The 11,783-nt window shown below is 35.6% G+C and overlaps 1 protein-coding gene across 1 annotated transcript; it reads left to right on the top strand.

Moving 5' to 3' along the window:
* Positions 1-1,597: 1,597 nt before the first annotated feature.
* LOC118263497 (bombyxin A-1 homolog) lies at positions 1,598-4,361 on the top strand. The gene is made up of 3 exons (XM_050705599.1): positions 1,598-1,735; positions 2,188-2,389; positions 3,748-4,361. Exons 2-3 carry the CDS (start codon positions 2,188-2,190, stop codon positions 3,915-3,917), a joined length of 372 nt encoding a protein of 123 aa, XP_050561556.1. The 5' UTR covers positions 1,598-1,735; the 3' UTR covers positions 3,918-4,361.
* Positions 4,362-11,783: the final 7,422 nt, after the last annotated feature.

Genomic DNA, 11,783 nt, shown 5'->3' with positions numbered 1-11,783 from the left:
TGAGGGGGGAAATCATCCAATAACTTCTGCCGTCCTGGGTTAGGCGAGAGAGAGACTCAGACTCTTACTGACTAAAAACCACCCCGTTCCTACTCCTGCTTTAAGTCGGAGTCTCGGAGCCGGTAACCCCTTATGCTGTCCACAGCACCGGATCGGGCATCTGCACTGTTAGGCCCCATCTGTTCTTCCAGGTGGTGGTGGAGATGGTTCTTCGAGGCGCGCCGTAGGGTAGGTAAATGGCTAGGAACATACATAATAATTATAAATTCGACATAAACAAGTACTTCCCACACTACTTATGAAACATCGCCTCGAAGTTAATGCTCTGTCGATTTATATTGAAACTTAGGTGTGTTTATATAAAGACAGCAATTACCACCAACACTTAAGCTGGAGGAAACTTCAAAGCGCCTGTTTGTCGTTGAATGAAGCCAAACGCGGAAGTTTGTATAACAATTTTGTTTACATTTCAAATACGTCATACTCACTGATCTCCATTAAATCGTTCAACGGAGTGGAATAGACTTTTAACAAATGAAGTGTGCGCGACAGCAAACGTTGTGTTTGGTGGGGGGACGGGGGATGTCACATCCAATGTTCCACTCGGTTTCATCTTATTTGACGGCTTAAGTGCGCCCCAGATTGGAATTCGCGCCAGTGCGACGCCATAGTGAAATTGAAGCATTAAGGCTTCAGGACACCTGATGAATTTGTTACATTTATTTAGACCATCCAATATGTACGTATCGATGTTTCAGAATATTACTGTTTCAGACAATCGGAGATGTGGAAAATTGGATATTGGTACGATACACTTTCCATGCGATATAGACCTATACTTACCTGCCTACGTCTCATTTTTCAAGGAAGACTAGATAAGGTATAAGAAAGAAAATATCTGAATGTACGAAACCATTCTGCTCTAAGTTATAACAAACCGTATTTCATTACTATCTTCTTCGATTGTGCCATTAAACATTTCTAATGCGAAAAAACCTCGACCTACATGACCGGATCTAAATCCTGAGATTGGACACTTTGATATAGGGTCATTTGGCGATGACAGTTCCACTTTGAGCACCTTCGAGTCAGTGGCAATGCGTCTTCAGCTATCGGGACCCAATGATGTGTGGGCACTCCTGTGATAGATGGTATCCTTACGGTGACTAATGTTCAGGGGAGCTCAGCAAGGAGGTTGGTTTATGGATAATTTGTGGCTGATTGATTGTGTAATATCGAGAGGACAGTAGCAACTAAAACTAATCGGTTGAGTACAGTTATTGATAGACTAGTGAGAATTGTAAACTGAAATTTATAGCTATTGGCAGTTTTGCTAATACTAAGAAACGAATGTGTTGAAGTTGTAATCTGAGTACACAATGTAATCAATAGCTTCTTTATAAAGATACAGTTTGTTACTGGTTGTAAAAATAAAAATAAAATAAAAGCACAAAATAACAAAACACACACCCCATACCATATGTCTAAGCCTTACTTGTTTTCTTGTTAACCCTTTCAACCCACATCGTGGTAACAAAGGTGAGAAACTCACCCAGCGACACCTTTACCCAATCACAAGGTCAGACATCAAACTTCATTAACCACAGTTATTGTATGCTATTGACATGTTGGAATATTAATTATTGTAGAGGGCTGTAGGGGTATAAAATGGGAACTCCTGCCCCACTTATCCACATTCAAGCAAGGTGTGCTTCGAGAAAATAACCTGTTCAAGGTAATTTTTTGGTATTATTTTAACTAATTGTTCATAGGTACTCTTACATGTCAATCTTTACATGTATTATTATCAAACTTTGTTTTTTTATGAGATCTTTCCTTACCATTTTCCAATTCAATTATTTTTCAAAACATTTTGTATTTAATCTTTACATTACGTAATTTTGTACCAGTTTTAAACGTTTATATGTATTTACTTAATTGAGTTGTATTGTATCTTTTTTGTTTCCCCAACGGGATTTTTTGATGATGACATCATGTAAAGAATTTTTTAAACATTGTAATCAGAGGGCTTAGTACGAGTTTGTTTTACGTTTATAATCGAGATCGCACGCCAGCACGAATGAACCAACCAATCAGAGCGCCGAACGCGCTCTCGTTTCGTTTTCGTTCAACGTAAAAAAAGTAAGTAAACTCCGTCACTTAGAAATTCTTCCTTTTTTCTTCCAGATGAATCCTCAACAATCTATCCTCCTGATGGCTCTCTGTGCCATCACGCTGTGTTCAGCACACATCGGAGGTGGACAGGTGGCATTCCAAGATGCGAACCCTCAAATATACTGCGGCCGCTCGTTGGCCAGAGCTCTAGCCTTCCTGTGTTTTGAAGAATCTGGCTCAGAGAGTAAGCGGTCGGATTCTGGATCGATGTATAGTAAGTTAATTCTATTAATATATATGTATATATCTATATATATATATATCTATATACTAATATAAAGCTGAAGAGTTTGTTTGTTTGATTGTTTGTTTGTTTGTTAGAACGCGCTAATCTCCGGAACTACTGATCCGATTTGAAAAAATCTTTTTGTGTTGAATAGTGCATTTATCGAGGAAGGCTCTAGGCTATTAAACATCACGCTATGACCAATAGGAGCCGAGCAGGGCGGGTGAAACCGCGCGGAAGTAGCTAGTTCTTTATACTTTTAAGTTAAAAAGGTCTCAAAATAATGAGTAGGTATTTAAAGTAATGGTCTCCATTACATCATCAACAGACTATTAGTGGCCACTGCTGAACAAAGCCTCTTCTCGCATGGAGAAGGTATGAGCATTAATCACCACGCTCGCTTAATGCGAGTTGGTATCCTTCATAAGGTATCGAGAATTTTGGAATCAAAAAAATTCTAATTAAAAAACTCTGCTTTGATTAAAAAAATAGACTAAATAGTACACGGGATTAAAATATGTGTAGCATACTTTCCCTAACTATTGTCATAAATATGATTTCTCTACCGTGCATTTCTTTAAAAATGCACTTCGTAGAATGCAAAAACATGGCCCATCTACAATCAATATGAAGATTATTACAATCCTCCAACCGAGCGGCTCCCACAATAAGAGAAAGCACTTTTATAGTGTACCAGCTGCTTATCTCCTAGTGCAATTTGTAAAAGTCGAGTACACGGAAAGATTTATTACGCAAGCGGTCTACCGATCCGTCAGTATTTAATGCAATCTGAATGTATCTCCATATCTACTGTGTAGGAACATTTATCTTCCTATTGAATGCATTGAGCAAGACTAATTGTTGCAATGTTCATTCAGAAGAATAGTAGTGATGCTGTGGTTTTAAAATGGAATCGATAAAGTAGTTGAGGGAAGTGTTTGGGATTTAATCATGGTGTACTAAATTGAATGGAATATGTTTCGACTTTTCTTATTTTGTTGAAGGGCGTTGCCTCTATAAATTGTGTCCTAAAATGTTAACTTTACAACTAGCACAAAAACTTTAATTTACCTTGCAAAATTTGGGCCCATAACCTAATAAAAGTCGTTGGTTAACTTATACTTAAGTACTATTCTAATTAATCTGTGTCACTGATATGTAGATAAATCTCTAGACTCTTAACAATTTCTAGACATGCTCTTTTGCAACCTGAAAATAAGACAAACACCGTGTGTTTAAGTTTCGGTCATTGTGAGTGAAATAGTACTTAAACAAATTACAGTTAATAATAAATAATAAAATTTGTGGAATACAATGATGACACGATTTCAAAACTTCATTTCCAGATGCTATTCTATCGCCCTACTACAAGGAACAAGAAGGCCAGTACGGCTGGCCCTGGATGGCCCCTCACAAAGCTAGGGGCATGTCCTTGCCCTCAAGAGGAAAGAGGTTCGTCGTCAACGAGTGCTGTGACAAGGCATGCAGCCTCAGTGAACTACTCTCATACTGCTAGATAACTTTGTTACACTGTGTTGCTAGCTAAATATTTGAATTTGACATTTTGTAACGTCTATTTTTGAGTTTCTGAGTGTTAGTAATCAGAGTAGTTGATGTACTTAGTATTTTTTAATTTTAAACGTTAGTTCTGCAAAAATAGAAATATGGATATTTAAATTCAAGTAAGAGGTTCTGTTTTCTAAACATTAATACCTCTTTTCATTTTATCGTTTTAAATAATAAATGTCCCACGCTGGCAACACAGCGATAGCACTATTTTTCTATATTATTATTTCATCTCGATGGATGATCATAAATCATTATAAAACGGGTAATCCCCAGATAGTAGATCGTTGCTCAGACAGTCGTTTATGTGGACTTTTTACTTTTTTAGTAGATAAATGTTATTTATGAGTGAAAATATTTTATGTAGCTAATAATAAATCTATTGTTGTTGCAATCTTGTTTTATTTTATTTGCAAGAGTATTGGAACTATTTTATTCATTGTTCATGTTTGAACAAAATTCACAACAGGTCTCGGGTTCGATTCCCGGGTCGTGCATACTGGGCTGTTTTCGGTTATTCGAAAATTTCTCAGTAGTAGCACGGAATCTTTTTTTTTGAGGGGAGAAAAATCATCCAAATACATCTCCCGCCTTGGGCGAGGTGAGAGGGAGTGTCAGACTCTTAATGACTGAAAAGCACGGAGGCTGGAATTGTGCCCAGTATATGGCAATAGGCTCAGCGCCTATTATATGGGAATTTTAACAAAAAAGGTGAAAAGTGTAATGAGCACCTCTGAGGTTGACGTTGCATAATGTACTATACACAATTAAAATATTTTGCAGTAATCCTGGAAAAGATTTAGTGCTAAATAAGCGAGTAAGGCTAATTTCACTAAAATTAACGAAATCTTTTAGTGCTTTCCCTCCCACAGTGTTGAATTCTATAAATTGTTACATTTCCTCCTCCTCTAATTTCGCCTACTCCGTTTTTATAGCGGTATTTACTCATAAAACTTTTAAAGCCCAGCTTCTTTCATTGTATCTTTTTGATGTTAATTGCATCTGCTCGTAATAATCTCTTTGTTTACGCCCATTACGGGCTAGGAATTCGAAATGGGATCCAATCCTTCACAACGAGTCGACTGAGCGTGTGTTAAGCGGTAGCTTCGAAGTGTATGTGTTTCATTGCCGGTTTGGTAGGAGCGCGGTTTTCGTATATTCTTATTGTGGCCGCGATGTATACGTGGGTGTTGGGAGGTGTGAATATGGAATGAGTTTTTGCGGTGGCATAGTGTTGCAATATGGCAGTAGGTATGCATTTGTTGGTGATTCAGTATTCAAGTCACGGCGTACTCTAGGCGTTTGCCGGCGACGGCGAGTGCATTCGGTTTAGCATAAAGTTTCTTTACTGTATCTGGTTATTGTATACGGGCGGTTGAGACGTCATCATCGCATGCCTAATGGAGGGCAGATTAGGTAGTTATGAGGTTTACGGTGAACATGTTGGCTGTCAAGTTGATTACCTATGTAGTTGATAACTACATCAAACTTGTTGCTACTGGTTGCTGATTGTATTGCATGTTAGTTTCAGGTATTAGATTCTTTCGTTTCTCTCTTTTTAAATTCTTAGTCCATTATAATGAAGCTTAAGATTATAATTGGTATCATGCTAATAAGATCTTAATAAAAATGGCCCAACAATACATAATGTACCAAATACATCTCTGCTATATCTATTTTGATATTAATGAAAATCTTCCATTCACCGAAACACAAAAAGAAAGGTGTTTTTACGGTTTTTTCATTTTGTGAAGCATGCCATAAAATGATTTGGCTCTATTCAATTTTTTTACTAGAAAATAAACCTTTTCGGTCGTTTTAAATAAAAGGGAAAGGACTGTAATGCAATTAAAATGTTAATCTTTTTCGTCAAGCGTCTTGTTGCTCGTATTTTTTCCTTATATTTTTAAAAGTAACTCTGCACCAGGGATTTGGAGTAAAGCACTCTTACTTAAAGTAAAGAAATTGTTTCGTTATTATAATTCTTTCTAAAATCGAAAAGCCAATTTTGTAAGCGATGACGTCATAGGGATTTCTGTTGGTTTTACATTTCGGTATGTAGGTTAATTAACTGATTAGAACTTGAATAGTTTTTGTTTTTATTATAATTCTCAGTATCAGCCGTACTGAGAGTATTTAATGATTACTTAACCCAGTCCTTTTTCCAATTGTTTTCAGAACAAAATCGTTACTTAGGAACACTTTAAGTAGGTAATCATTAAATGTCTCTGAGTACGACAGTAAAAGTAACATTGTATGCTGTGTTATTAGTGCCTAAGTTCTGTTCTTCAGTTTAATTTTTTTAAAGGATATCTCCTTTATCAAAACGGATTAAATCGAAACCCGAAATTAGACAAATTGATAAAGTGATAAGTTGGAGACATTGCAGTATTTGACTTTTTTTTCTCGCACTCACGCGAGCAGAATTTATTCGTAGCACGTATTTGACTTACTTTCAAAATACACGAAACTAATATCACATTGCTTGTATTGTAATTGTAAATCAAAACTCAGTTTTAGTCACCGAGCCGCAGTAAGTATGCACTCCAGTACCACGCGACCACGCTCGTCTGCAACCGTTAACAATAACAAGACAACATTTCTCCGCTTCCTTTTTGAAAGAAAACTCTTCAAACTCCGGAGTAGAGGGAAGTTGCACTCAACATACAAATTAGACTGTAGCTGGCCAATATTCCCCACTACACTTCACAATGCTTTAAATAATATAACAAAGGCACAGGTGTTAAAAAATGTATTAAGTCACAATTATGGACCCTGTCGGGCACAGCAAAATATAAAATTCGTAGGAGAGAGGAAGGGCTTTTAGTATTAATTTAATGTCGTATTCGAATTAATTAAATAAGTATTTGGTTATTTCAATATTCTAGTGTATATATGTGTTTGGTAGTATATTAGAATATATATTATTAAGTATTTTTATTATAATTTTATTCATTATAATTATATTTGCTTGCTTCCATTCATATTTATTTATATATTTTATTTATATATTATATTTTTATATATATTATATAATTATATATATAGGTATATGTGTTATATTTATTATTAATTTTTAGTATTTATTTTTAATATATTTATCAGACAATGTTTTTATAATTAGTTTATGGTAACTCGTTTTGTATAGTTTATTTAAGTAATATTTCGTCTTATTTAGTGTTGCCTATTTATTATATTGTAAGTAATTTATTGTTTAGCTTAGACTAGGCTTACCTAGCCAAGTTAGTGTTACAAGTAGGTAGTCTTATTTATTTATCCTGTAGGAATTCATCTATGGTGTAATAGCTTTTTTTAATTAGGAGTTGTTTCAATTTTCTTATAAATACACTAGTTTTTTCTATTTCTCTTAATTCTTCTGGTAGATTGTTATAAATTTTTATGGACATGGCATATGGACTAGAAGCATGCATCTTTAAGTTGGAACGTGGCAAATTTAATTTATTTTTGTGTCGAAGCGAGCGATCATGTCTCCTCTTTTTTGTAAGAGTCTGGAACTTGCGGACTAGCTTGCATAATTCTAAAATATATATATTTACTAAAGTGAGAATTTTATGTTTTGTGAAATGAGGTTTGCAACTATCAGTTTGTTCTATGTTTGTTATAATACGAATTAATTTTTTCTGTAAAATAAATAAAGACTGAGCATCCGTACTGTTTCCCCACAGAATGATACCGTACGTGAACCAAGCGTGGGCATACGCATAATACATAGTTAGTGCAGTTTTTAAATCAGTAGTCTTTTTAATTTCGTGTAGGGCATACGAAAACTTGGAAATTTTAGACTTTATTTTATGTATGTGTGATTTCCAGTTTATGTTCGTGTCTATTGTTAAACCTAAAAGAATGAATTCATTAACTGTTTCTAGTTCTACCTGATTGTATTGGAAATTTATGTGTATTTGGGTTTTCTGACGAGGGTGAAAAGTTATTAATTTAGTCTTTGTAAAGTTTATTTCGAGATTGTGTTGTGTCATCCAGTTTGTAATGTTATCGAAAATGGTATTAAGCTTTTCATTGATGTTGTTGTTCGATTGGCATGAGGTGAGGATTGAGACATCGTCAGCAAATAGGACACATGGCCCTTCAATAGTTTTGGGGAGGTCGTTTATATAAATTAGGAAAAGCAGGCAACAAAGGCCATAATGAGACTCTTACTTAATTGTATGCACTGATTTGAATTGGAGCTGCGTTTCTGTTTCAGTCTTGCTTTGATTCTTATTTCTTATGCTATAAGGTTTTCTTTTTGTATTGTGGCGACACATGATAAGTGACAGATGACAGAAGTCACACATAGACGAACAAATCAATGGATGACGTCATAAATCCTACATGTAATGTAGTATGGTATAAATCAAATAAACACGGATAGAAAATGAACAATGAATGAACCCAACGAACAACAGTTGGGAAGACAGTCCGACAGGCATGATCACCTCGCTTGTTCGGAAGATCCTCCTTTTCTTAAGGAATATTACTCTCTGCTCCCTAAAGTATGGTATCTGTGGCAGCACTAGGAAGTGCTGGCCATTGAATTTTTTTCTTTTCTAATAAAAACATTTGATGAAGTAAGTAGTTAAAGGCGCTCCACATTAGACCTTTTTCAAGTCGTTCCTATAAGGTCTGCGTACGTTTTTCCAGGGCGACCCTTAGCATTTGAAGTCGGAAAAACTTATGATCAGTAGAAAAATAATTGTGTACTTAAATACTCGCATGTAAATGCAAAGTTTACCCTCGTCACGTTCTTTCTCATTCAAGTTTTTGGATCTAAGAAAGTTTGAGCCCACTTTAGAGCTCTCAGCGTCTTTGAAGTCAGAGATTATCTAACTGGGCCAATTAAGATTCTTTTTCCTTGTGAATCCTACTTAGCGAGTATGTAAAAAAAAAATGACAAGATCGTTGGTCAAGATACCGTTTTACTTCCAAGTCAAGTGCGAGTATGTAAAAAACATCAACAAGATCGTTGGTCAAGATACCGGTTTTACTTCCAAGGCAATCATATTACTGTCCCCATACATAGGTTATAGGTTAATAATATATGTAATTCAAGTTTAGACTTTTAACAAAACGTCTACGATCTGTCCCTTACTTTACTACTTTCACCAACAGAGTCATTTAATCGTTACTTAAGCCCGTCCTTAACAATTGTTTTCGATACAAAATCGTTACTAAGGAATCGTTTAAGTAGCATTAAATGTCTCTGGGTGCGGCACTCATTTAGTTTATAGTTATTATTTAAGGTTATGGTTTTTAAAAAAAATAAAAATCTATAATTATATTCTCGGAACTTTCTAAAACAAATCAAATAACAGGTCCTTTATGATTGCACTCAACAAAGTCCTGTCAAACCTATTCAAGAGATACGGAAGCCTTTTGAACTGATCCTTAGAAAATGGTGGTCAATTTATAGTAGCCAATAGAGAGAAGGTTGACTCGAGCCTCCCGGTGAACGCATAAAGTGCTTGCCCGATGCATCGTCAGGGCTCGAACCTGTATCTAAAATCTACGATCACTTTGGCATTCGATTACAATGTACTACGAAGGAAGATGGATATGGTTGTGCTAAAATGGCAATAATGTAGAACGGTAGCTAATTATTTTTAATTAAATACACTGATATGTATGAGGAAGTTATTTTGGTGATAGGAAGAAATAATGCTAAATAACAATATCAAAAATCACACTGTATGAAATCTATTTACAGTGCAACGTGAAGCGCTTTCGTAGCAAAAGCGTAACATCTTCGTAGCACTCGCGTAGTAATTTCGTAGCGGATGAATATCTGCTACGAAATGCTACGCCACGTAGTAACAGTTACTTACATTTTTCCCAGTCACCGCATCTGGATTTTAACGTTTTTTGTACTCGTGGCTAGGTAAATCCTGAACGTCTACAGGCTGAAGTGTTGTCACTGGCCGCCGGGCCACTTAGAGTCGTGCCTTATCTTCAGATTTACCGAGGCTCTTAGATACAGCCACAGGAATAGGCAGGCTTTCGATATTGGAAGTTGAAGTACCGCCTATGTTGGCTCCAATCAATTTTAGGTTCAAAGTTAGGTCTCAAACACTTAAAGTGGGGGAGGTAAGAAACTGTAATTTGCTTTATTGCTTATATGATAAGATTATACAATTTGTGGCAGCCATTTGGATTCAAAATGCTTTAGTATTCTCACAAAACTAGGCTGTGCTATCATAGAATGGATGCACGTTCACTGCATGTAGGTAAATTGTAGGAATTCATATCAGTGTGAACGCCTCGCCTTCAATCTTGATACATTGAATGTAGACGGAGCTTCATCGGTCCTGGTAATCTCAATACACAATAACACGAGGCTGGATTGAATTCAGGCGAATATAGAACGTATGATAATGTTATGATATAAAAGGAATATGTTTTGGTTCAAATATCACGTTGAATATGATTGTAAATCGTATTTGTATTGTAGTAAATTTTAAGTATGTTGTATTGTTGGTAAATTCTTGAAAAAATATATATTTGCTGGTGTCTATTTATGTATGTATATGACAATACATTTGTTAAAAAGTTACATGATATGTGTTTTCCTTTATATTAACACAGTAACTTGAACAACAAATCGGTGCATTGTCCGACAGGAATCTCGATAGGTTATAACACAAAGTCACTTGTTCATCCAAATATTTTCATTTTCCCATACAATATTTCATACATACATACATATCTACTCTTACCCATAAAAAGCAAATAACACCTATATCGTATGGCAAACAAAATATTCAATTTGGAGAACAAAAGCGAAGGAATCCCCTCGCGAAGCAGATGCATCTATCAGATATCGTTTGAAAGCAATCTCTTCTATGTTTTACCGTTTCATCCGTGTTGTATTGGATTACCGAAGATTGCAAGATGTTCGGGACCTTTGCACGATCCTATACTAGTGCTAGGGTGTACAGGCTTTTGTTGTGTGTTCGTAGTTCTAGGTTTTCATACTTTTTTATTTTTTGACTAAAGAGTCATGACTGTCGTGGTAATGTTAACTCTAAGTTATTGGAAGTCGATTGGTTACTTAAATGTGTAACAGCTTGACTACATTTTTTATCAAAAAAATGTGACAATGTTTTGTCATGAGAGTTCCAGAAAGTCCAGTGTTGGACTGTTGGCTTCGTTAACTCTTTTTGACTTTTGGACAAAAATTAGTAATGATGACAAATATAATCTACTCTGTTTACTGAAAAATCATGGTTTACTCACGTAAATTAATGGAGAAAAGCTCTACTAGTTTCGAGTCACAAAGGGACTCTTCATCATGAGCAGCGTGCGCAGACGCAGCAACGTCGCGCAGCCTACTAGAAGTAGCTGGAAGTATTACATACATACATTAGTACGTGAGTAAACCGTTATTTTTAGTTAATTTAGTATGTCTTACAATAGTTATTATAAAAAAATCTACTCTACCATAACCAAGTGACTACACGTCCTATATTTTAATCACTAAAGAACAAAACAATCTCTAACTACTATTAATCTAATGATAACATTTGTCTCAGAAAAAGCTGTCGTTGTAGTTGTTCTAGACTTTGCAAGAGAAAGTCCTTGAAACGACATTTTTCATAACGCCTACTAAGCTTATTTCTATGTAACACTCTCACGAGGCGTTCGATGGAAGCGTGAAAAAAAAAACTCGCGAAACTATTAAGATAAACAGAGAAGGGATGATTGATCGTAGCCGACGGTGCTTAAGATCTCTAGGGGACATTAATCAAAACTTCTTAAGCGCTATTAAAATAACCCTTCCCCTTGATGGTTACTGGTCACTAGA

Source organism: Spodoptera frugiperda, chromosome 27 (assembly GCF_023101765.2).
Source record: "Spodoptera frugiperda isolate SF20-4 chromosome 27, AGI-APGP_CSIRO_Sfru_2.0, whole genome shotgun sequence".
NCBI classification, from domain to species: Eukaryota; Metazoa; Arthropoda; class Insecta; order Lepidoptera; family Noctuidae; genus Spodoptera; species Spodoptera frugiperda.
This window is presented reverse-complemented; position numbering and strand designations above follow the sequence as displayed.